We start from the raw sequence: 27,750 nt of genomic DNA, 5'->3' as shown, positions 1-27,750 counted from the left end.
GCCCCACACGCGGCTCTCTGCTGCGCTCTAGTGGACCCGACTGGGCATGGCACAGGTAATGGACTACCCGCGGCTCTTACGGTTCCACCGGCTGCCCTCGACCATGCGTCTCAAAACGGTTGCCCAGGATCTGGCACCTCCGCAAAACCACCGCAGTAGCCGCCGCCGCCGCCGCTTCCCGGACTCTCGGCGCTTTATCTTTTGGCACTTCAGTGCAGTTTTCCGACGGGAGGTCGTGGCAGCTGCCTTAGTGATCCTTTTCTTGCCTTATCTTGCCTGATCACTTGCTGCCTGCTGCCTGGTCGCCGCCTCCTGCAGAGTGCCGCTACTCTACAAACAGCTCCTCGGCAGCTCCTTCGCAGCTCCTCACTCCTTGGCTGCTCGGCTGCTCTACTCTGCCACAGTCCGTAGTTCGTAGTTGCTCTCTAGCGCCTCCAGAGTCACTCGTTTTCGAGTTCGTAGAGGACTGGGATAGCCCCAATGATTAAGCATGTCACTGTGGGGAAACCCTGGTGAGTGAGGGGACTCAATAAAGACATTTTTTTCTTTCTCCAAGGCTTTTCTCTAACTTCACGAGTCAAGAGCCATTAATCTGCGGACTAGGGGGGTCATTAGGATGTCGGGTGGATTGCCTCCGCCAGGGTGGCGGTGGCCACCGCCACCCTGGCGGAGGCAATCCGCCCGACAACCACTCTCGTTTTCCCCTCCGCCAGATTAGGATGACGGAGGGGACAGCGGCAGACGGAAAAACCGTCCGCCGCTTTACCGCGGCGGTAATAGATAAATATGGTGGCGGTGTCCAATGGACACCGCCAGCCATATTACAATGGCACAATGTAGGGGCCTTTCCGCTGCGGCAATACCGCCACGGAAAGGCAGGCGGAAATTGCTGCTGCGGCCCCCTGCAGGGCCCCCAGGTTGCCGGCACTGTCGGGGGGCACATGGGGGGTAATTATGGTACCCCCACATTTACATATGCAAAGCGGCAGGCACCGCGCGGTGCCTGCCGCTTTGCATATGTAAATGCGCCAACTTCTGTTTTGCATTGTGGCGGGCAGTGCAGAGAGGTTCGTGAAGGTCAATCAAACAGTTCTGGTAGTGTCTACTCAAATAGCTCTCACCTGCCTCTATGGGCGTGTCTCAGGCGCACTGCATCCTGGGCTTTGTAGTGCACTATCCAGTGCTCTCCTCGCTCCACTGGGAGAATATTGGTTCCAATTGCAAGGTTGAAGAAGCAGCCCCACTGTGGGTTAAAGGATAGTGCACTACAAAGCCCAGGATGCAGTGCGCCTGAGACACGCCCATAGAGGCAGGTGAGAGCTATTTGAGTAGACACTACCAGAAACTGTTTGATTGACCTTCACGAACATTGCCTCTGAGGAAAGGGTCATCCCTGAAATGCATCAGGCTTTTATGTTCGAAGGAGACTCTGAAATCTGCTGGGGATCGAGCAAGTGAAATGGATTCAAATAAACGTGCTTATTGAAAAACTTCGTGTGGCAGTGCTTCGCATAAGGCTACCTGTTCTGATTGAATACTTTTCGGCTGTTGCCCAGTCGAGAAGCAAGTCCCACCTTGAATGAGGGTCCATGCAGGCTTTTTGTAAGAGCTTGCAGTTAAAGAACGAAGGCAGGCGCAGCGCCAACACAGGTGGTGCTGCCTTGGACACGTTTTCGCTGCTACAAGTGCGCTTCCTGACAGGTTCCAGTGCTCTCCTCGCTCCACTGGGAGAATATTGGTTCCAATTGCAAGGTTGAAGAAGCAGCCCCACTGTGGGTTAAAGGATAGTGCACTACAAAGCCCAGGATGCAGTGCGCCTGAGACACGCCCATAGAGGCAGGTGAGAGCTATTTGAGTAGACACTACCAGAAACTGTTTGATTGACCTTCACGAACATTGCCTCTGAGGAAAGGGTCATCCCTGAAACGCGTCAGGCTTTTATGTTCGAAGGAGACTCTGAAATCTGCTGGGGATCGAGCAAGTGAAATGGATTCAAATAAACGTGCTTATTGAAAAACTTCGTGTGGCAGTGCTTCGCATAAGGCTACCTGTTCTGATTGAATATATATTACCTACTGGCGGTCGCCAGTAGGTATATATAGTTAGGATTTTTTCTCTATGGGATTTTTGAAAATTCTATGTCTAATAACTTTGGCGTTTGTGGACGGAATTGGCTGAAATTTTCAGGAAAATGGAACATTTTGTTTCTGAGCAGCCCCTGAAAATTCGGGGGGGGTTCGTCAAGGGGGGGCCGAGAAAAAAGGGGGGTCCCAAAACGTGTTTTTAACATTGAGTTTTCCATAGGGCGGTTGGCCTCACTTTTAGCCCGAACGGCTGAATGGATTTGCACGAAACTTGGCAAAATTGTAGGGACTGGTAGCCCGATGTGCCTTTGCTAGGTCTCAATATATGTGCTCCAGTGGATTTTGAGAAGTTAACGTTCAAAAAAAGATATATATCTGTAACAGCGGACCAGGCAGCGCTCCAGTTCGCGTACTTTTCGCGTTACGGAGCTTTGTGAAGCGAAGCTGATTGGTTCTCCGGCGTCTGTAAACATTCCAAACAGTCCGTAGCGGCCGCCATCTTGTCTCTCGGTAGGATCGAAAGACAAGAGGAGGCCAAAGCGAAGGGGCAAATGACCGTAAGGGGGCATAGTAGATCCTCCCTGACCCCCTAGGTTTGATGTGGAGGTTTTAAAAGGGCCCCGCGGGGCAAAAAAAAATAATAATAATAATAATCGAACGGCTGAATGGATTTGCACGAAACTTGGCAAAATATTAGGGACTGGCAGCCCGATGTGCCTTTGCTAGGTCTCAATATATGTGCTCCAGTGGATTTTGAGAAATTAACGTTCAAAAAAAGATATATATCTGTAACAGCGCTCCGCTTCGCGTACTTTTCGCGTTACGGAGCTTTGCGAAGCTGATTGGTTCTCCGGCGTCTGTAAACATTCCAAACAGTCCGTAGCGGCCGCCATCTTGTCTCTCGGTAGGATCGAGAGACAAGAGGAGGCCAAAGCGAAGGGGCAAATGACCATAAGGGGGCATAGTAGATCCTCCCTGACCTCTTAGGTTTGATGTACCATTTTGCCAAGTTTGGTGTAATTCCGTTCAGCCATTCAGGCTGTAGACGTATCTAAATGTCCTATGGAAAATTGCATGGGGAAAACACATTTGAAAGTGTTGAAATTTAGAACCAATTAAAATGTTACTTTGGTTTTGTATTTGTGTGTGATGAAAGTTAATTGGTTATGTATATATCTAAAATGAGAGGAAACCACAGCCATTTTGTGATACTACTGTCTGAGGTACATTTGTGAGGAATTTTTGGTGCTCAATTTCTGGTGTTTGATTTACACAGTACTAACACTTCTCCTACTTTTAAAAAGGTGAGTTGTTAATTTGTAAGGGGAACTATGTTGTACACTTTAAGATAATTTGAAAAATGTTTTCTGTTATTTATTTACAGTCCTTCTGTTATACTAAATACTTGATAAAGTTAGTTTTATATTATGTATTACTAAAAACGATAAATGAAAGTGATTATTTTTTTCTGCAATTTACAGCAAGCAATTTCAAAATAAAATGGCTCACAATGAAGAGACCGTGGCAATTTCTTTTGAATTATCCACTACATTTATTGAAATTGACAGCACCAATAATGAAGTATTCTCACAAGGAGGAGATGACTTGAATGATTTTTTTGATCAATCTCTTGATGGCGAATTTATCGAATGTTTGGAGACCATAGAGTTACAAGAATCATCATTGCAGACTTTTCATGAGGAGATTCCTGATGAGATGATTGAAGAGGAAATTCCTGATGAGGACATATTACTAGTTCTTTCAAATTTTGAAAATTCAGAAGAATAAATTTATATTTAGAAATCAAAAATTGTTTGAGACATTATTCATTTTTATTTTTAATTTATGAGGTTGTAGCGAAGTGATTGTAGTATAAAATGAGACTTATAGTATAGAGTGCAACATTTTTATGTTACATGGTAAGTTTACTCATATTTACTTCCCTTCTCCCACTATATTATCTCCAATGTGTATTTGACATCTCTTCTTCATCTCCGGCCTCCTTTCTCTCACTGTCTGTCTCTGATGCATCTTATCGCTGCCATTTTGTGTAATTATAGAAGAGAGTAAAATAAAATAGTTCGGAACGTGAAAAGGGGGCAAAGTAGAGTACCCCTCACCCCCTAGGCCTTCTCAGGCGGTCCCAAAAGGATCAGTTTCTGTTTTCCTGAGAGATTATGGTATGAGTTCCATATACCACAATAACTTGCATTACAACATGCAAGATATCTATCTCCTATTACCAATTTTTGAGTTATTCGTGCCAAGCGCGAATATCTCCAAAAACTAACACCTGCCCTGAGCAGTTCTTAGCCATGTTATCCAATGGGAGGTGGATAGCATTTCAGTCCCATTAATATACCTGAAGATTACGACAACGTCCTGGCTAGCAAAGCGCGGAGATACCCTCATGGGATTGATTCCTGCGCGATATAAGAAATTAAAATTAAAATTAAATTAAATTAAGAGCATTAGCTCGGTAATGCATGAATATCGCTGACTTTTTAGCAATATTCATGCATTGCGGCCGTTTTTTATCGCATTTGCGATAAACCTTGATAATAGCAAGGTTTATCTGCGATAATTTCTGACGATGCTTAGCGGTAAAAAATTCGTTGCTAAGCATCGTTAGCGATAAATATCGCTTAACTTTGGTAATATGCACCAACGTCTGTTAACGTTCGATTCGAAGGAAATGAGGAAGTGTTGAAAAACATTGTCTGCGCCATCTTGCCTTTTTTGAAATGCCACACTTTTGTCGTGCACGGCAGCCATTTTAGATGCCTTGACCAGACCCACTCTCTGCACGCTGTTGATCCGTAGTATGGCTCCCCACCCTCGCAAGCATCTTCCCCAGGCACTGGTCACCCCCGCTCTCTGTCTTATGCATCGGCAATAAACCTCCCCCCATCTGCGCTGCTCTTCCCTGAGAATCACACTCTGTGCCCGCCCGACACCTCCCTTTCGCCCTATTCACTACCGCACCCTCTGACACTCCTCTTCCTCTGTGTCCGATTGTCCAGGCTATCAGCTAGCCCTGCAGATGTAGTTTATGGCCCCAGCTGTAAAGAATCACCCCTCTTCAAAGGAGTTATAGTAGATCAAGGCCCACACCCGATGAGATCCGTCAAACCACACGCGTTCCTACTATCTGAAAACCATCCTGTATTGTGATTGGGGAGGGGACTGAGCCTGAAGCGGAAGATTCCAGGGATGACTCTTTGTACATCAAAGTTTTTACAATTATGTGTCACATTAAAAATATATAGCACTCCAACAAAGTAGTAGGAATATAAAACTTTAATAACTTATAAATATATACAACAAAACAAAAACAGTAAAAACATTTAAACAATGAAGAGACCGTGGCAATTTCTTTTGAATTATCCACTACATTTAATGAAATTATCTCTTGATGGCTAATTTATCGAATGTTTGGAGACCATAGAGTTACAAGAATCATCATTGCAGAGTTTTCATGAGGAGATTCCTGATGAGATGATTGAAGAGGAAATTCCTGATGAGGACATGTTACTAGTTCTTTCAAATTATGAAAATTCAGAAGATGTTGCCTGGGGGTGGGTCGTCAGTAGCGGTCTGTTGTGCGAATAGTTCCAAGGCAGCAGAACGCGCTGAAATCTAGATGGCACGAAGGAGATGTCTAGTAAGTTGCCGCCCAGCAAATAACGGCGTGGGGCGCCGCGGGGGGGGGGGAGGCAGTCCAAAGTTCCGTTAAAAGGGCAAAGGAAAGGATCGGTGGTTTGAACCATCAGTCAAAAAGGGGGGGGGGGCAACAATTTTTCCTACCGGGTCACACCGTGCTTTCACCGGAACTGAGGTCTGCAGGATTCTAGTCATTCAAACTGAGGCTGGCGCCAGCATGGGAGCGCCGACGTCCCGCGGCTACAGTTTTGTCACTCCACGGGCGATCATGGCAGTCATTCCCCATCGGGGGTGTCTGCGGGGGTCGGGGACTCCCGCGGCTCCTCTAGAATCTTCAAGGTCGTGGAGGACTACGGTGGTGGAGTCAACCAGTGACCGGGCCATTTCTTTATGCTGGGCCCGCTCTTGCCAGGTCGACCGCCATTTTGAGAGTTCGGTAGCTACTGGCGATCGCGGGGTCAAATGAGCGGACGGGCTCCACCCTGCCGGGCGAGACGTTGCAGCATCGCCACAGTGGAAGAACCCTTTTCCGGGCGCCTGGAGCGCTGAGGGTGCAGCTGGGAAGCCTCCACCTGGGGAGGCGGGAGAGGCCTGTTCGCACCGTCTCTCCCACCCAGTGCACCCCACGGCGTCTCGCTTGACATTTGTTATGGCCGGACCAGGCGATGAGGACGAGGGGGGGGGGTCGGAGGCATGTGCAAGACATCCCCCCCCAGTGTTGTCGCAGCCATTATAAAAGAAAGAAGAAATGTCCCGTCCGTCTTTGGGCCGGACCTCCGGTGGATGGCGGCCGGACGCCCTTTGCTCTGGCCCCCTGAACGGGTTCCTTGGCTCATCGGCTGCAGCCGGATCCCATCGGCCCCAGCCCCCGGCCGTTGGTGGCCGGACCGGGAGAGAGAGTGGGGGGACAACCTGCAACTCTCAAGTGCCACCGCGGCCGGACTGGGAGAGAGAGGGGAGGGTCGAGGACATAGACATTCCCCCCCCTGCAACTCTCCAGTGTTGTCAATCCCCCTGGCCGGGTCCCGCTGGCCTCGGCCTCTCCTCCGGCTACTCCTTACGTGATGATCTCCTGGCCGACGGTTGGCAGCAGGACCCGCCTTATATGTGTTGCTTCCGGCTGGGCGTAGCCGGAAACCTGTTGCACTTTGGAAGTTTCCAGAATGGGGCGGATGTCTGCTGACTTGTATCTTTCCCAGTTTGCCGTTATTTGGCCGTGGCAGGCGGTGGGACAGACACGTTTTGGGGCAGTGAGGGGCGATGAAGCCTCGTTGACTTGTGGCCGTTGCAATGTCACACTTGGTTTCTCTTACTGTTTTCAGGTTTCTTATTACGGGCTTACTTCTAACGTTTCTTGTTTCTAGGACAATAATAGGTTTTATCATTACGTATTGTTATCGTTTCTTTGTTTGTTATTTAATAAAAAGTTCATTAGTGGCCTACTGATTTTCGTTTTCCTATTCCTTTCTTTCCAGGTTGTTTCATGCTAAAGTTTCTGTTAACAGGATACAGTGATCACTTCGTTATTATTGCATATGTCCTTTTCACTAGGGGTGCTCTCTGGTCGGGCCAGATGACCTATCTCTAGTAAATGGTCCGGGTGAAACAGGTGCATCAATCAGTGGGGAGTAGATAGGCATGACAGATTACAACGGGGGAGAAAGGTCCGCATTACCTACCCTTTCACTACTTGCAAAGATTTTCCTACGTTTATTTGCAAACAGGGAATACCTCCAAAAAGAACCAATTCCCAAACAGTCAATGTTCGGGCAAACAATCAATCAATGAGGAACGAAATAGGCACGACGTGTTAAAGGTTTGCGTTACCTACCCTTCACTATCTGCAAAGGGAGAGAGAGTATTCCTATTCTTCCTCGTTTGCAGGCAGAGAAGATCCTTAAGAGAACCAACTTCGAACAATTCAATGCTCGATTCAAACAATCAACAAGGGGTACTGTGAACACAAATGAACGCCGCTTATGTACATACACATTGCTATTTTCAACAGGTTGTACCTAATGTTTCTATTTTAGCGAGGTCAAAAAGAGATCCCATTAGTGGCCTACTGATTTTGCTCGATTCCTTTTGTTTTTTTACACGATTTTTCGCTATCTGCAAAGACTAAACAGAATATTGCGACTCTGTGCTTGTTTGTAAATAGAGAATGAACCAAAGAGAACAATCAATCAAATGGAGAGAGAAGCAGGCACGACGGATTACAACGGGGGCAAAGGCCTGCGTTAACTACCCTTCACTATCTGCAAAGAGAGAGTACTCCTAATAGAAATGAGGGGGGGGGCAGCATTCAAAGCAGATCAGTGTGCATAAACACGAAAATGTTTTTACTTACCACGTACTTGACATTCGACAGCTTATGATATTTGCTATTAAAAAACCATTGAAATTCACTGAAAAAACCATAGGTTATAGACCATATATAGTTAGGAATTAGCATTTACAAAACCTTGAAAATTCACTGAAAAAACCATAGGTTATAGACCATATATAGTTAGGAATTAGCATTTACAAAACCTTGAAAATTCACTGAAAAAACCATAGGTTATAGACCATATATCGTTAGGAATTAGCATTTAAAAAACCTTATTTTACTCACACAAAACCATTGAAATTCCATATATAGTTAGTTGCACTAACTATATATCGCGCACCCGCAATCCACTGCTGATGATGTCACATATTACATCATTCATGACATGGTCAGTGACATCACTGATGACATCACTGATGACATCTCAAATGACATCACTGATGACATCACTGATGACATCTCATTTGACATCAATGACCACATCACTGATGATATCATTCATGTGACAATACAATGCATCTCCTCACACTTTAATATAACCTCTGTTACACCCAGTGTTAAATACAGAGTATAATTTTTGAAACCATTGACACACCAATACTAGTTACAACATACGCACTCACTGATTCCTACGTCTACACACACATTCACTCATTCACCCATACAATCATTCATACATACAATCACTCATCTTTACAACACTATCATATGCACTCATACACCTATACAGACACTCACACTCTGCCACTCATCCATGGAGTTACTCACACACCTAGTCAGTCCTGTAAAGAATCAATCACACTTCCATTTTCTATTTTTTCCATTTTCCATTTAAACATAGAGTACCTTACATTTTCAAACATATACTAACACATACTTACTCTCTTATACTGTGGTAAATAAATAAATAATACCCTATTTTTGAATGAATAAATGAATAACAGATAGCTCAAATAAATAAGAGTCAAGATTCGAGGTAGTAGGAGTTTGCAGGTTTATTACAGCATAAAGGACAGGAACAGGACAACCTGCACAGGAATAGGATGGCAAGGCCCAGCAGCGCTGCCGGGGTCAGGATCGGGACAAGGGAAAGTAACCTTTTAATAACAGTGCATGAGCATATATACATAACGCAAACACATAGCATTACATTGCAATAGGCGTAGCAGTGGGTGGAGCAAAAGGCGTGACGCGTAGCAGTCGCGAAAGATAAGGGTGAAAAGAGGTGTAACAGGGCGTATACATAGACATGTGATGCAAACGTAACAGAATATGTCATGAATGGGGCGGAAACCATGGAGGGGGCTACCTGAGGAGCCGGGACCTCTAACCTGATGGTGCGCGCAAACTGGCAATGACGTGTTACTAGGAGAAGCTGGGGGCTATGAACTCTGTGCTAGGAGCAGAGACTGAAGTCTGGAGAGTCAGGGCGACATGTACCTAAACAGTATCTAGTATCTGATGTTTAGAGAACATGTTGATATAAACTAGAAGTCAGGAGGGGAAAGGCTAACTTGATTCTAAGACTGGACCATGCATTATTCTACATGTAGTGCGTGATGAAGAATATTAAATGACCATTAAATGCAGTATTTCTCTAACGTGGAGACGTGAAGGCTAGACAATGACGGAAACTATCGATGCGATTCAGTAGCTTTAGGAATGCAGAGAAGGAGGACTGAACTGATAACTGGAATCATAACATATTCTTGGCAGACTCAGAGGCAGAGCCAGGGTGAGCCGGGCACTGCAAGGCAGGAAGTAAGTGAAGGGTCGAGGATACAGGTGGGGGCTGTATCGCTCCTCAGCGAGGCTTCAGGAGACAGGAGCTGAATCTGATGTCCAGGCCCTTTTGAGGCCTAGAAACGGGGACTTTTCAATAGAATAACGTGCACACTGAGAAACGTGGCAACGTAACTTTACATAGGCCTGATATTCGTAGTATTCACGAGAACTGGAAACTGGCATACTAGAGGTGGACACAACTGTAATTGCGTCATTAATCGAACATAGGGAATGCATATGCATATTTAATCATGCACACATAACATATGATGGATGACACGTAGGGACACAGAACATGGCAAAATTTACTTTTCCACATTCCCTCCTTGTCACTACGATTCCATCAGGAAACATCAATATTCATGATACCATCTATCATTTCATACAGTATCATTTGCTCGTCTCGAATTATCCTGGAACGGGATTTAAAACGGGGCTTGGGACTAGGAATACATGATGTAGCACAAATGCCGCAAATCGCAGGGCCACATTGTATACAGAGGCAGCAGCTGAATATGATCGCTACTGCAATACCTAGAAAGGACAAGACTTTCCATCCCCAGGCGGAAATTATATTCCAGAACCAACCGGACCATGTCCAGGTGCCTGGATCTTGGTGTAACAGATGGGCAATCTTATGGAGTCTGGTTATAGCTGAATAAACAGACGGCGCGTTATTTGGAATGAAAATGCAGCAACTAGATCCGATGACTCTACAGGCCCCGCCCCTATCGGCCAGTATGACGTCAAGGACGAGACGATTCTGTAAAACGACAAATCTCATAGCAGATTGCTCTTCAGTTAAGTTACCTAGAGCAGAGGCAGTCTCATTTACTACAGCTTCGAGGGTTCTGGTTAACCTACGGATTAGCTTACTATTCTGGATAGGTCCTATAAAGAAAAAGAAACCTCTGTTGAAATCTGTATACTGTTCTAGAGCAGTTTCAGTATAATCGACAATGGGGGACTCCCTTCTATGTCTAATGTGCACTAGATGTGTGTTTCTATGATAATCAGGTGGGGCTAGGAAAACTGGTGGCAGTAGGAAGGCAATGTAACAGGTTCCCTCCCAATCGAGGGGCAGACGAACATATGCAGTTTGACCACAAATAAAATAAGAATGACGTGAAGCTTTGAAAATAGATTTCCCACTGTCACTATACTTGACAATAGTAGTACAATCACTATGTCCTACGTGTACAGAACCATTATTTCGGACACATAATTCGCCTTTAACTGGTAATACTGAAATAGCAGGTAAGTCTGGAGTAGTATCAGACTGAACATTCAGGACCATGAAATTCGAAGAATAGTTACCTAAATTATACACTTCATTTTCTAGATCTAACCCGGTTCTGTGGGGAAGACCTTGCTTGTCTGGAAAACATGTACTGTTAAGAAAAGACATATCTGTTGAGGATGACGTTAACGTAGACCATGCTCCACACGAACCATTATGTGAAAACGGATAAGGAAAAAGTGGCAGAACTCCCTTCGGTATCTGGAAAGGGGGGAGTCGACCACACCCCCAACAATTAGTGGCATTGCTGGTCTGATGTGAGTAATGTAACATGCGGATGAAAGAATTATTTTTCATAGCGAGGCGGTAAGAGAGTTCATGAGGAGGCAGATCACTAAACGTGTGCTCTGCTGTAGCATTAGCAGACTTATTTACATGAAGAACTGGGAAGTACAAGAAAAATGCATAACTGGTGCAGGAAATCATAATGCTGAGAAACAATATGAAACATAGAAAAACGATACATCGAATTGAGTTTTGACTAACTCTCTCACTATGGGGGTCTATTTTATACATGTCAGAAACAGTCTAACCGTTTCACCTAGGGGAGGACTTAGACAATCAAACTGGCTGACTTATTTTACTAGACCGGAGTTTCAACTTATACTCCTGTTGCGGAGTTTTCTCTAACAGGGGAGGGTTTGTAGCAATGTCTTTTGCGGGACAGTCCTTGAGAACAATATTTTGGCAATCCTTCAAATCCTGGGAAATGTTCTTTGAGACGGGTTTCAGTCCATAAAACTTTTTTATATGTGAAAGGTGCACCCAGCCTTTGCGACCCTCCAACTTCACGGCTGTACGGGTGGCGAGGAGGACCTGTCGGGGCTCCTTCCAGCGTGGCTCCAGCGGACTTGAGCGGTCAAAATTGCGGACCAAGACCATGGATCCTGGAACGATTTCATGCGGTGCCACCTCGGTATTGTCTGGGAATGCGGCGGCAACCTGTGAACGACAAGAGTTGAGGGCAGACATCAAGGAAGCTAGGTAATCTGTCAGCATATTACTTGAAACATCAGTAATACTTCGGGGTCTAGGAGTACCCCACATGTTAGGGGGGCGGCCGAAAACGACCTCGTACGGGGACAGACCTGATCTGGAATGTGCGACCATGCGCATATAGAACAAGGCAACTGGCAGAGCTACTAGCCAGTCCACACCTTTCTCTTTACATACTTTGGCGATTCGGATTTTCAGAGTCTGGTTATGTCTCTCTACGAGACCGGCTGCTTCAGGATGGCGTACACAATGAAACTTCCACTGGTACCCTAACAAAAGGGAAACATGCTTCATTAACTCAGATGAGAATGGCTGGCCGTTGTCAGAATATACGACTCTAGGGAGTCCATAACGGGGGAAGAACTCACGAACCAGCTGCTTGGCAGTGGTCGCGGCGGTGTAATCTGGAACTGGATATGCTTCTGTCCACCTGGACAAAGCGCATACAACTACAAGAACATACTTGAAACCTCGACATCGCTCCATCTGAATATAATCCATCTGGAGGACTTCAAAAGGGTGGTCAGGAGGCTGGAATCCACCTTGTTCCACCGGGACACTTTTACCTGGATTAAACTGACAACATATCATACAGGTACGGACTTTCTGTTTGGCTGCAGCTCGTAAATGCTTGTTGAACCAGATGTTCTGGATACTGTCTAACATAGCTTTTTCTCCTAAATGTGCTGGACTATGTGCGGTATTAATAATGACTTGAACCATAGAGTCGGGGAGAAACCATGTGGCTCTACCCTTCGTTAACCATCCTTGATCTGTCTGGACCCCTCCTTGTTCGGACCATTTCTTGATTTCTTCGGGAGTAGCGTGTAACTGGATATCTATGACATCTTGAGTAGGGTCCTTAACTGTCATGCATGTAGTCGGATCTGGAGTGTGTGTTATGTTAACTGGAATGTCTGGAGTCTGTGCTGTAAGCTTGGCTGTGCGATCTGCTAGATCGTTACCTTGAGAAATAATGTCAGTAACTTTCGTATGTGCTTTGCACTTCATGATAGCGATAGATGTCGGTAAATGTATGGCATCTAACAGAGCTTGAGTAAGGAGACCATGCTGAATCTTGGTTCCATGAGAAGTCATGAAACCTCTCTCCTGCCAGAGCACTCCGAAGTCGTGTACAACTCCAAATGCGTAACGTGAATCTGTGTAAACATTAACTTTCAAGTTCTTGGCGTGTATGCAGGCTTGTGTCAGAGCAACTAGCTCTGCTGCTTGAGCGGACAGGGTGTCAATACGGTGTGTTTCAATAACTTCAGTGTCAGTAGTCACTGCATACGCGGCGACTAGTTCTCCTGTACTTGTTCTCATACATGAACCATCCACATAAAGTGTCAGGTCGGGGTCTGGTAACGGAATATCTGTCAGATCTTGTCTTGGCTTTGTCGTAATGTTAACTACTTCCACGCAGTCATGTGTGGCAGAATTCGGAGTAACTGATGGTAATAGTGTAGCAGGGTTCAGGATGTTGCAGCGTCTGATTTCTATGTGTGGCTGGAACAGTGTCAATTCATAACCTGTTAAACGTGCAATTGTCAAGTGCTGAGTCTGTGTTCGGTTTAACAGAACTTCCACGGAGTGTGGAACTTGTACTGTCAAGGAGTGTCCTAATACTATGGAATCACTTTGTCTGATAGCTAGTGCTGTGGCTGCAACTGACTTGAGGCACGCAGGCAGAGCCTGGGCTACAGGATCTAATGTGCTCGAAAAATAAGCACAGGGCTTGTATTGTCCTGCTTGATCTTGTGTGAGAACAGATAATGCTGTACCTTCGCGTTCAGTGACGAAAAGTGTAAAAGGCTTACTGTAGTTCGGTGTCGCTAGAACTGGAGCTTGGCATAGGGCTTTCTTTAACTCATTGAAACTAAGGGTATGTTCAGATGTCCAAGGGAGGACAGTCGATACGGCTGCCTCCTGTGTCGTTAACTGTATCAGTGGCTTGGCTAGAAATGCATACTGAGGAATCCATTGTCTGCAGTAAGAAGTAAGGCCGATAAAAGCACGTACCTCCTTCTGGGTCTTGGGCTGAGGAAGACTCGCTATTAACTGGATACGGTCTGGTGTCAACTGCCTACCCCTCTTGGACAGTAAGTGTCCTAAGTAGACCACTTGCTGGACACAGAATTGAAGCTTAGAAGGGGACACCTTGTGCCCCATCTCGGCTAGGAAATACAAGACTGTAAGGGATGCTCGCTCGCAAGCACGTTCAGAACGGGCTGTGATCAGGAGATCATCGACATACTGGAGCAGGGCAGTGTCAGTTGGCATGTGAATGTTGTCTAGTTGTCTTTTAAGTGCTTGACTGTAAATGCTAGGGCTTTCTGTGAAACATTGAGGAGCGCGTGTGAACATATAGCTCCTTCCATTTAAACAAAATCCGAAAAGGAACTGGCTGTCTGGATGAATAGGGACACTGAAAAACGCGTTCTTGAGGTCGATTACAGTGAAGAACGTGGCTTCGGAATCAATGGCTGTCAATAGGGAAGAGATATCTGGAACGACTGGGTACTGAGGAATAATACATTTATTAAGTTCTCGTAGGTCAATCACTAATCGATATACTGGGGGTGCATTTGGATCAGTACGTTTCATGACTGGAATGATCGGGGAATTGCATACATTGGAGTCAGTTTCTACAACCACTCCTTGAGCCATGAGCTCGTCTATAATTTTGGATAAGGCTGCTACAGCCTCAGGTGGCAATCTGTACTGTCTGATTCGTGGTAACACTACACCTGGCTTGAGAGTCACACGATAGGGTGTGATTTGCATATAACCAACATCAGTTGGACCTTGCGCCCATAGATGCTGCGGGACATTAGACAATCTGGGATCAAAATCTCGTAATACATAGTGACCCTTAAAGTCACGTAGGAACAATCGTATTCCCTCTGGGGAACAGCATATAACTGCACCTAACTCTTTCAGTGTTTTAATGCCTAATAGGTTTTCTGGACATGACTTAGTAAGTAACAGATCAGTAGTGCGGGACAATGGACCTACTTCTAGAGTAACTGGCTTTGAAATTTCATTTGATATTTGATATTTGATATTTATGGGCATTTGTAAAGCGCAGGCGTTCGCTCCCAGGGGAGCATCATGGCGCTGGGCGAGTTGCAAGGAATAAGTGAAAAAGTGGGGTGAATGGAAGAGAGAACTAAATGGCTGCCAAGACAGAGGAGTCTGATAGTTTGTAGACCCATGTCTTGAGAAGTTTTCTGAAATTGTTCTCATTGTCAATGGCTCTAAGGTCGGCGGGTAAGGTGTTCCAGGCTTTGGCTGCCAGAACATTGAAGGATTTTCCTCCTCTGGTCTTATATTCAAATCTGGGGATTTGAACAAGGTTGGTCCCAGAGGATCTCAAGCAGCGCGAAGGGTTATAGCGCTTGAAACGGTTTACAAAGTAACGGGGTCCTGTGTTTTGCATGGTTTTATGAACTGTGAGAAGCAATTTGAACAAGATTCTTTTGTGCAGTGGCATCCAGTGAAGTGAATTCAAGGCTGCAGACGCAGATGACCTTCTGGGGAGTTGTAAAACCAGTCGAGCTGCAGCATGTTGTAAGCTCTGCAACTTTCTGAGGGTAGATTTTTTCACTCCGGCCATAAGGCCGTTGCAGTAGTCAAGTCGGGAAAGTAAAAGGGCTACCGCGACTGACTTTCTGGCTGCAATTGGGAGGAAATCAAAAAATTTCCTCAGAGATTTTATTAATCCAAAGCATCGACCGGCAGTGATCTTAACATGGTCGTCAAACGTAAGGGAAGAATCGAATTGTACGCCCAGGTTTCTAGCTGATGTAACTGCACTAGGAGGGGCCTCGGATCCTGTGGGCCACCAATCTTTAGGGGAAAAAGAAGGGTTCTTACCTATTGGGATGATCTCTGTCTTTGCGCTATTGCATCTAAGATGATTAGTATTTAGCCACTCAAAGACGTCAGAGAGGCAGTTTTTAAACCGGAGCTCTGCGTCAGTACGCTGTTTGTCAATGGTGACGACCAATTGAGTGTCGTCAGCGTAAGACGTGACCAGGATCCCATGTGATTCTATCACAGCTAAGAGGGGTGCCATGTAGATATTGAAAAAAAGAGGGCTCAATATGGACCCCTGGGGCACTCCAGATGTGATTGGCTTTTCGCAGGAAAGGTGTGGTCCTAGTGCCACAGTCTGGGACCTATTTGATAGGAATGAAGAAATCCAGGCCAGGGCTGAGTCTGTCACGCCAATCTCTCGCATTCGATTGATTAGAATAACATGCGAGATAGTGTCGAATGCTGCTGTGAGGTCCAGCAGGATGAGGACAACTTGCTTGCCCTCATCCTGTAGGAATTTGATAGAGTCAGCAAGCTCGATCAAAGCTGTTTCGGTGGAGTGACCGGAGCGGAAGCCCGATTGCTGTGGGTGCAAGATGTTATGGGCTTCTGTGAAGGTTTTAAGCTCCTCGTGCACTAAGTGCTCCGTGACTTTGCCCAGAAAAGGAAGTAAGGAGATGGGGCGCATGTTAGTCAAGTCTGTGGATGGTTTGTTCTGTTTTTTCAACAGGGGTTTGACAGTAGCCTTCTTCCATTCGGCAGGTACAATTCCGGATTCAAGGGATTCATTAATGATTCCATTAATGTAAGGGTTGACTGTGTCAATCAGATGGTGAAGAATGATTGGGGGACAGGAATCCGTGGGTGCTCCTGATTTACAGGCCCGGATTGCCTTGCTTGTCTGTTGCAAGGATACTGGTTTAAAAGTGGAGAGAGGAGGGTGGTTAACTGTTACTTGTACGATGGTTGTCGGGGGTGGAGGAAAGTCTTTCTGAATGTTGACAATTTTGTCAACGAAGTAGTCTGCAATTTGGTTGCAAAGACTCTCTGAGGGAGGTATATCGGTGGTGAGAGCTTTCGGATGAGTAAAGGACTTGACTATGGTGAAGATGGTTTTTTGATTTTGGCGCGCTTCCATAATAAGATTAGTAAAATAGTCTTTTTTAGCTGCTTTAATGTCAGAGAGATATGCTTTCCTCTGTTGGGCATAGCGTGTTTTGGAGGTTGTGTCATATGTTTGTCTCCAGTGTCTTTCTAGTCTCCGACAATGGAGGTGACTATCTGCCAGGGTCTTGGTGTACCATGGGGCATTGGGTTTTTTCTTCTTGGGTCCCTTTCCTTGATTGTTTTTGGGTTCAGTGTTAACCGCGACTATTTGGTGCATCCAGGTGTGGAAGTTGCATGAGTCAACTTCGACATCTCCAGTTAGCGTGGGGGGTAGGGGCAGTGGTTTTGACTCAAGCTTTATACGTTCGGCCACTTTCTTCCAGTTGACTGTGAAGGTGGCTTGGGTATGTCTAGGGCTAACTAGGGTAGCAGTAGGTGTCGTGAGGTCAAAGGGGATGAAAAAATGGTCGGTCCAGATTTGGGGCAATGGAGGGGAGGTGGAAAGGGTAGAAATATTAGAACAGATGCCGTCAATGATATGTCCAGCACTGTGGGTGGCCATGTTGATATGTTGGAAGAGTCCAAAGATGTTCAAGGACTGTAGGAAGGAGATAGTGTGGGGGTCAGTGGATGATTCCATGTGTAAGTTCATGTCACCAAGGAGCATGAAATTAGGGTATTGTAACATGAGTGCGCCGAGGGCCTCATCCAAGGAGTTGAGAAATGAGGAAGGGCTGCCCGGAGGACGGTAGAGGAGTCCGGCCGAGAGGGAGAACGAGGCAGTGATTTTAATTGAGAAGCCCAAGCTTTCAGCGTCTTTAAGGTGGTATAGGTCAAATGTGTGACATGGAAAAGTATCCTTGATAATTAGTGCTATCCCACCACCTCGGCCTGAGGGTCTGTCCCTCCTAAAAATGGTGAAACGAGGGGGGAGGGCAATAGCAAGATCAGGGTTGGAGGATTCATTGAGCCAACTTTCAGTGATGAACAAGGCATCAAGCTCTTGGTTTAATATTAAATCGTGCACATCTTGGCAATGGCGGGCTAAAGACCTGGCATTCACCAGACCTCCCTTAAAAAGGGTGAGGCGGGTCTTTGGAGAGTCGTGCGTGTCGGCGACGCCATTTGTAGGTATAAGGGGAGTCCATTCACAGCAAGGACATGACAGGGGGCTGGAAAGGGGGTCAATATGAGGGCAGGCGAGTGGAGGGCGTAGGGACAGTAAATAATTGTTATCATACCTGATGGCGGGTTTTAGACCGACAGCGTGCCCTGCGCCCTGCGCGATCCGGTCGCGGACGGGCGCAGACGGGCTTGGCTTAGGCGCGGCTTCGGCGCGCATCCGGCGCGCCCGCTGCGCCAGCCCGCTGCGCCGTCTGGCCGGTTTACACATAATATAGGGAGAAAAGGGGGCGGGAGTATAGCGCGACTAGAGCGCTCTCCCTGCCTCCCTCAAGATGGCGCCCACCGTCGCCGGTATTGGAGAAAAGCGGCAATGCCTAAATGCGGAGTTTTTCAGTGTCAGAGGTGTCAGTGTGCCTAACAAAGTAATTCCCCTTAACTGCAGGCAAGTCCCCCAAATATAGAAACAGTAAAATGAGTAAGTTTTAAAAAAGTACACAAAAGCTTTTCGCCGTTTTAAAAGGTGCAATAATTCACCACAATTTTGTCAGGAATCAATGCAGCTCGCAGCCCCAGTTGCCTCACTGGGGAGAGCTACTGTAGGGCACCGAGCGCGAGGAAGACTCGAGTTAAGTATTCCAGGGGGGCGGGAGTATAGCGCGACTAGAGCGCTCTCCCTGCCTCCCTCAAGATGGCGCCCACCGTCGCCGGTATTGGAGAAAAACGGCAATGCCGAAATGCGGAGTTTTTCAGTGTCAGAGGTGTCAGTGTGCCTAACAAAGTAATTCCCCTTAACTGCAGGCAAGTCCCCCAAATATAGAAACAGTAAAATGAGTAAGTTTTAAAAAAGTACACAAAAGCTTTTCGCCGTTTTAAAAGGTGCAATAATTCACCACAATTTTGTCAGGAATCAATGCAGCTCGCAGCCCCAGTTGCCTCACTGGGGAGAGCTACTGTAGGGCACCGAGCGCGAGGAAGACTCGAGTTAAGTATTCCAGGGGGGCGGGAGTATAGCGCGACTAGAGCGCTCTCCCTGCCTCCCTCAAGATGGCGCCCACCGTCGCCGGTATTGGAGAAAAGCGGCAATGCCGAAATGCGGAGTTTTTCAGTGTCAGAGGTGTCAGTGTGCCTAACAAAGTAATTCCCCTTAACTGCAGGCAAGTCCCCCAAATATAGAAACAGTAAAATGAGTAAGTTTTAAAAAAGTACACAAAAGCTTTTCGCCGTTTTAAAAGGTGCAATAATTCACCACAATTTTGTCAGGAATCAATGCAGCTCGCAGCCCCAGTTGCCTCACTGGGGAGAGCTACTGTAGGGCGATAGGTTTACGATAGGTTTTCCTGAAAATCCAAGGGAAACATTTCTTGAGCCTGAGAGCGGAGCCCCTGGAACTTCGGCGTGACTAATTGTGGTCCTACTTGCCCCTGTATCAATCAAAAACTTTCTGTCTTTCCCTAATACTTGACTGTGAACATAGGGACCTTCTTGATCTACAGGTATCTCGATGAGAGGCAAGCCTACCTCCCTCTCTAGGCTGTTTCATGAATACTGCTGGTACTCTGGATACTCAGACTGTGCATACTGGTACATCTGCTGTGTAACGTGCTGTGTTGCAGCGATAGGCTGCGGAGCTGTAACTGTCTGTGGCGCATTCTGTGGCTGAGGAATCTGTGAAACTTGTTCTTGTCTAGGCGGACGTGGTCTTTCTTTAGTCTTACCGGTAGCTATGTTATGTTTCAGAACTGCACACTCATTTATAAAATGACCTGGCTGTTTACAATAATTGCAGTTCCCTTTAACGGGAGCTGCAGGATGACTGGCTTGATTCGGACCCCTCTTCTGACTGTCTTGAGGAACAGATTGTGCAACTAGTACTTTCATTTTCGTGTCTTTCATACGTTTTCTCTCGTGTTCTTGTTCTTCCCTGATTCTATTCTGGTGGTATTGGAGCATCTGCAACATCTGGGACGGGGTATTAGCTTGCCAGGTACTTTCGACTTTCAAAACTCGATTTTTAATTTGTGGACTTGAATTCTCGACTAATTTAGTAACAAAAAGGTGAGGGTATGACTCACTACTTGTCTTGAGGCCACTGTTGATGCTAAAACATTTCTCAAATCTGGAATAAAAATCACTAATATCTTCGTCTTGTTTCTGTTTACAGGCTGAGATTGCATCCCAGTCTTCTTTTCTAGTTGTCAATAATCTAGGTAAAACTTGTATTAATAATTCTGGTAATTCTTTACATTTCGCTCCAAGACCGGTACCTGGTACTCGTGCCTTGTCTTCAGCTTCTAGAACTGCCCAATCGATCTTTTTCTCTCCCACCTCCCATTCTTTTTCCTTGAGCTTTTCATACACCCCTGCGGGCAGCAGAACCTTTAACATTTTAATTATATCTGGATACGTGTATTCTCCCATACGGAGCATGTCTTTTAATTCTCTATGGAACCCTGCTGGATCTTTATCATGACAGGGAATTAATTTCTTCATCTCTAGGAGTTCCATCTTTGTAATCGGAGTGTAAACAAACACTCGTTCTAGTTCGCCACCCGTTCCTCTAACTGGGTGGACTTCTCGTAACGGATTCTGTCGCTCTATGTAAAATGGTTTACTTTCTGGGGGTGGGACATGAACAAAATGCGGGTTCAGAAACGTTCTATATTTGTGACGCTGTTCTAGAATGACACTAATTAAGTCGGTACCTAAACCTTTCCATCTATACTGGAGTAACTCGTTCAGGATATCATGTAACGGGCCTGGATCAGAGTGCTGACCCTCATACAATGTAATGAGGTGCTGAATCATATACATACCCGCCAGTCGTTGCTCGGCTGGGGGCATTTTCAGAAACATTTGTGCCACTATTTCGTCTGGAAAAGTGGTAGAATCAGTAATCCATCGGACTGCTGATCGGGCTAGTTCTTGTTCATGCATGGTACTTAACTCACTGTAACCGATTCGTGATTTCAGAATGTGATCGGTAGCTTGAAACACTTGTTCTAGAGAACCTTGTTCTGGTGCTGGATGATGGAAAATAGACTTGTGTTCTAGGCGTAAATGGCGATCTGGAAATCTAGATTTTCCTACATACGCTATTCTGTCGGGATTCTCGTCGTCTAACTCTTCAGGATCAGAGTTACTTTCTTTCTCGCTTACTTGTGCTGCTTTACGCTGTTCGTGTAACTTTATTATTTCTTTACGGATTTTCTTGTACATACTCTCCATAGCACCGACGGTCTTGTGCTTACCCTCGGCTATATTATCACTCCACCTTGTCAGGGTTTTCATTTCAGCCGGATCTTTAGACGGGTAATCTTGTTCTCTTATTAGACAATTGATCAGAAACTTTAATATCATGAGCTGGGTCTCAGCTTTCCTTTGAGACATGGCCTCGCCAATGCTTTCTGGATCATCCCCTGTACGGATGAAACGATATATTCTGTCTAGATCTTCTTTCATATTCGGTAAGGTGACTAGGTACTCGGCCACCTTTCTTACGCGGAATGAATATAAAACCATATTATCCTCGCCTGGGACTGGATCATAGCCGCATTCGGCAAGGGATTTTCTTATTTCTGCTACAGTCTGATGTCTGGGCGTACGCTGTGATGCTTGTATATGTAATTCGGCTGTCGTTAAACGCTTGTGTGGCGGCGGGGTTTGAGGAGTACCTCCCCCTGCGGCCCCTAAACTAGAGTCGTCTACTGAGGCTCTTCGTCCTGGCAGAGTGGGAAATGGAAATGTAGGCTGGACTTGTATGGCGGGCTGGACCGGGGGTACCGTAACAGGTACTCCGGTGTCTGGAGGAGCGGGAAGTGCCTGATTTACAGGGACTGGCGGAGCGCGAACAGGATTTGCATATTCTGGGACTGTGTCGTCCAAATAGGACGAAAAAAAAATATCAGCTGCGGTCTGTTTGTGACGTAACTTGGTCGGAACTAATGGTGGCGGGAAATTACTAGATGCCTCTGGGGTCGCCTTTGGCAAGCCCTCGGCACGGAGAGGATACATACCCTTAATAAGGGCATGCCTCTGTCTGTCTGACTGTTCGGCTTTAACTTGTTCACCAATCTCAATTAATTCCCTTTCTTGGGCTCGTTCCAAGGATTCTCTACTTAATTCTGACTTTCTGATTTCTTTTTCGGTTCTTTTATGAGCTTCTTTGCGCCATAACTCGATGGCATCTTTCTGTGACTGTCTGGCTTTCTTTTTCCATAATGCCTCTTCTACTCGCATGATGCACTCGGCATCCCATGTACCCGATACGGGCCATCTATACTTTTCTTCTAACTGTTTGGTATAATCTACCCATAAGTCTAGATACAATATGGCGCTTATGCCATGCTTCTGATACATAAAATGACCTGGACTGTCCCTAGGCGGGACAGGAACTGCTGCTTCCAGCAGACCCTTTCTAGTTTTTAACTGGCGTAACTTAGAAAACAAGGGCATGACTGGACTGTAATCTAGACACAATACAATACACAATAAACACGATACTTATTCCCCATTCATACCACGACATTAAAATACATGAAGAACATTTAAAAATAACAGTTCGAACAGAACACTACCTGGAATACGGAACACAGAATACATGAATTTTCTCGAGAACAGAACTGACTGGAACAGAAACTAGGTGCACTGCTGAAACAGTACGAAACTTACCGGTCTCATAAAGAGACACGTCAGGACCCGCATCCACCGAAGTGGACACTTCGTTTTATGGGTCTGTGTACCACCAACCCACGGACCAGAGTCAATTAAATTGACCCTGTCTAGATACTACCCCAGTAACGGTACTCACCGGGCAGCAAGAACGGAAGGCCTCAGACTGGACGGGACTGCTTGGACGCCGGACGGACGAACTTCGGACTTCTGTTACAGGTGGGCCTCCGGATACCTCGGACCTTGGACTCTCGGCTTGGGCTCTGGTCGGGACTCGCCGCGTTCCTCCACTGTCTCGTCTGGATGCTGGACCGCCTCCTCCGTCTCCTCCGTGGGCCTGAGGGATACTTGAAGCAGAAATATCTGCCGGTGCGCAGAAGAGTTCCGTCACGACTGCAGAGGGTCAGGGGGTCGGCGTGGCTTCACCGACGCGTGGGGAAAGGGCAAGTCCCTGTTCGGGCGCCATTATGTGGTAAATAAATAAATAATACCCTATTTTTGAATGAATAAATGAATAACAGATAGCTCGAATAAATAAGAGTCAAGATTCGAGGTAGTAGGAGTTTGCAGGTTTATTACAGCATAAAGGACAGGAACAGGACAACCTGCACAGGAATAGGATGGCAAGGCCCAGCAGCGCTGCCGGGGTCAGGATCGGGACAAGGGAAAGTAACCTTTTAATAACAGTGCATGAGCATATATACATAACGCAAACACATAGCATTACATTGCAATAGGCGTAGCAGTGGGTGGAGCAAAAGGCGTGACGCGTAGCAGTCGCGAAAGATAAGGGTGAAAAGAGGTGTAACAGGGCGTATACATAGACATGTGATGCAAACGTAACAGAATATGTCATGAATGGGGCGGAAACCATGGAGGGGGCTACCTGAGGAGCCGGGACCTCTAACCTGATGGTGCGCGCAAACTGGCAATGACGTGTTACTAGGAGAAGCTGGGGGCTATGAACTCTGTGCTAGGAGCAGAGACTGAAGTCTGGAGAGTCAGGGCGACATGTACCTAAACAGTATCTAGTATCTGATGTTTAGAGAACATGTTGATATAAACTAGAAGTCAGGAGGGGAAAGGCTAACTTGATTCTAAGACTGGACCATGCATTATTCTACATGTAGTGCGTGATGAAGAATATTAAATGACCATTAAATGCAGTATTTCTCTAACGTGGAGACGTGAAGGCTAGACAATGACGGAAACTATCGATGCGATTCAGTAGCTTTAGGAATGCAGAGAAGGAGGACTGAACTGATAACTGGAATCATAACATATTCTTGGCAGACTCAGAGGCAGAGCCAGGGTGAGCCGGGCACTGCAAGGCAGGAAGTAAGTGAAGGGTCGAGGATACAGGTGGGGGCTGTATCGCTCCTCAGCGAGGCTTCAGGAGACAGGAGCTGAATCTGATGTCCAGGCCCTTTTGAGGCCTAGAAACTGGGACTTTTCAATAGAATAACGTGCACACTGAGAAACGTGGCAACGTAACTTTACATAGGCCTGATATTCGTAGTATTCACGAGAACTGGAAACTGGCATACTAGAGGTGGACACAACTGTAATTGCGTCATTAATCGAACATAGGGAATGCATATGCATATTTAATCATGCACACATAACATATGATGGATGACACGTAGGGACACAGAACATGGCAAAATTTACTTTTCCACAATACAATCATTGATACAAGTACACATTGATCTGCACAGAGTCACACATCTCCCAGCCAGCCACACACACACTCATTCTCCCATACAAATACTTGGACAATCAATCAATAACCCATATAGTTACTCATATAGCTACTGATCAACACATGCAGCAGTTTACAGAACAACAGACATAATGATGCACAAATTAAGACAGTTTAGTCACTAACCCATGTACTCAGTGAGACACATTTAATCACTCACTCATACAGTCAGTCACGCACCTAAATCCTTCATCCAGACACTTATACATCTACTCATTCTTCAATATGTAAAACATATTTAAACTTTACAGAAACACACAGTCAATGGATGATGTCATCAGTGATGTCATCAGTGATGTCATTTGAGATGTCATCAGTGATGTCATCAGTGATGTCACTGACCATGTCATGAATGATGTAATATGTGACATCATCAGCAGTGGATTGCGGGTGCGCGATATATAGTTAGTGCAACTAACTATATATGGAATTTCAATGGTTTTGTGTGAATAAAATAAGGTTTTTTAAATGCTAATTCCTAACGATATATGGTCTATAACCTATGGTTTTTTCAGTGAATTTTCAAGGTTTTGTAAATGCTAATTCCTAACTATATATGGTCTATAACCTATGGTTTTTTCAGTGAATATATATATATATATATTCCTTACTTCAGCTCTCTGATGAGACTTTGGCCCCGTGGAGGGTGGTACATGCAGCGGGAGAGCACCTGGTTGAATAAATCCACCAATGTCCGTAATGCACAATAAAATGTACTCTCAGTCTTCAATGAATAAAGAAATCAGGAAGTTTGATTCCTCACTACGCGTTTCAGTGGTAAAGCCTTGTTCGTGTGAACAAGGCTTTACCGCTGAAACGCTTAGCGAGGAATTAAACTTCCTGATTTCTTTATTCATTGAAGCCTGAGAGTAAATTTTACTGTGCATTACGGACATTGGTGTGTATATATATATATACAACCGTGCAACAGGTAACAACGGACTACAGCTACCAGCACCCTGAGGGAGAGCCAATTTCATCATGTCACCACCAGAGGGCTGCAACCCTCCTTAACAAACGACGTGCTGAGGCAGCTGAACCCACCTGGAATCGCCGTGGCATCCTTTTCCTTTGAAAAAGGTCAAAGTCTGACCGAAATGCATCAGGAACTGCCATACATGCAAGCTGCTAATAAACGCTTTGAAATCACGGAAGGTGAGCGACTCATTCTTTCCTAGCCTGAGGAATTCCGTTCATATATATATATATGTGCCGGGCGTTATACTGGGGCGGTGACGTCAGGCAGGGGAGGGTCGGGGTGGGGGGTTGTAAAGTGCGGGAAATGGACCATTAGAGGTAAGTACCGAATGAATGAATGAAGGAATAACATTTATTTGTGGTTACTCAAAACCATTAAAATGAAGACAACAAATTACAAATGAGCATTATTGTTGGATAAAAAAAAAAATTAGAATAAGAACGACATAGACATACTTAAAAATGTAAGGTTCATTAGACCATTTGTCCTCGCCCATTAGTCTTGCCTGGTCTCGCTCATAAGGGCTGGATTGTCACGATGATATGAGAGTTCACAATCGGGGCCAATGGCCTAGCTATGAGAGTCCATCAATTTCCTGCATGTCTGTTGGATAAATTTGCTGAACGTGGCCATGTCTTTCACTGTTTCCATTGTGAATAGGTGGTAAACGGCCTCCTTTATGGATCTGGCCCCGAGTTTGAGAAGGGTTGGCTTTAGATAAAGGTTACGCTCAGAGGACCACGCCGGGCAGCAAAATAAGATGTGTGCAAAGCTCTCGCGTTTGTATTTACATAGCCGGCACTCCGAATGCTTTATCCAGGGTGACCTCGAAGGGTAGAGCTCTTTGAGGGGGAGAGGATGTAATCTGAGCGCTAAAATCCTATTTAACGCCTGTTTCCCCACCGCCTGGGTAAGGTGGGGTTTGGAATTCCGTTCTGTGTGAGGGAGTTTTAAGGACTTGTGAAAACCTCTTGATTCCAAAGATTCCAGATCCGAGGAACACGAGCAGAGGCGTACCTGTTTTTTTATCGCGCTTTTAATAGCAGCGTAATTAATTGACTCAGGGTCTCAGTTTTCCACTGCGAGCTGCAGAGCTTCTTTGGCGGCGCAAAGGCTATCTGACCACGGATTATCTGGTTCCAGAAAAATACTTCTTATGGAAAATTTCAAGGTATTCTCTCATGCCGCAATGGTGAGGAAGAAGTATTTGCTCATTAAGGCCAACTCTTCATATTTTTGTTGAGTCAGATTGAACTCCAGCCGCACTAAGTTGTTTCTGGTGCAAGCGGGAAGATGGAATAACTTTTTATATGCTAAGCAGTGGATTTTTTCTAGTGTGCTTAATAATTTGCCAGGGAAGGCCTGTTGTGCGTAGTTCAATGAAGGTATTAGCTTCGCCCTTAGTACTCTTTGAATTGCTGTTGTTGTAGGGCTATGTAAGGTAGCATGCAGCTTGCCGAGGGCATATGTAATGCTTTTCCCTTTTGCCCGTATTTTATCAAGATGTACTCCTGGGCGCCCTGTCTCGCTAAGCCAAACTCCCAAGTAGTTATAATTTTGTGTGCAGTCCAAAGACAAGTTTCCTATCCTCCATTTTGTCCGTTTTTTTTTCGGGTAGGACCCAAAGATTATTATTTTTGATTCAGATGGATTTACAATCAGTTTGTTCTTGGCATTATTGTTGTTCAAGGACGTTAGTGCCTTTTGTAGGCCAATTTTAGTATGGTCTAAGAGCACCAAATCGTCAGCATATTGCAATAGTTGTATCTTCGTGTGATCGATCCGTGGTGTTGCTAATGATGCTCCAGTCAGAGCTTTGCCCAGGTCTGCGGTATATAAGTTAAACAGCATCGGAGCTAACACGCAGCCTTGCTTCAATCCGCGGTCTGTGTCAATTTTCTCCGAAGCTGCCGTATTTGATAGTTTGATTCTAACCCAGGTGTTTGAATATAATGATTGAATGGCTTTTAATAAGGGGGGATCGATGTTCCAACTTTCCAATTCCTGCCAGAGAATCGAGCGGTCAACGCCATCAAAGGCCGCCGTCTAGTCGATGAAACAAGCAAAGATCGGGAGGGTTTTTCGCGCCACGGCCCTGTGTGAAAGATATGAGAGCGCTATGATGTTGTC

At 45.7% G+C, this 27,750-nt stretch overlaps 1 protein-coding gene across 2 annotated transcripts in view; it reads left to right on the top strand.

The window, feature by feature from the left end:
• The window catches only part of RBP3 (retinol binding protein 3), a 168,917-nt gene that overhangs the window by 18,567 nt on the left and 122,600 nt on the right, over positions 1-27,750 (top strand). Inside the window, exon 2 of one of the 2 annotated variants that reach the window (XM_078642695.1) lies at positions 3,566-3,821. The exons of the other annotated variant lie outside the window; for it this stretch is intronic. Within the exon in view, the coding sequence (XP_078498821.1) occupies positions 3,566-3,583 (18 nt within the window). The 3' untranslated portion in view covers positions 3,584-3,821. Of the gene's footprint in view, positions 1-3,565; positions 3,822-27,750 lie in introns of those variants that run through there. 2 annotated transcript variants of the gene reach the window in all.

The sequence above is a fragment of the Lissotriton helveticus genome, chromosome 5_1, assembly GCF_964261635.1.
Source record: "Lissotriton helveticus chromosome 5_1, aLisHel1.1, whole genome shotgun sequence".
Lineage (NCBI taxonomy): Eukaryota > Metazoa > Chordata > Amphibia > Caudata > Salamandridae > Lissotriton > Lissotriton helveticus.
Note: the sequence above shows the minus strand (reverse complement) of the source record. Positions and strands in the feature narration are given on the sequence as shown.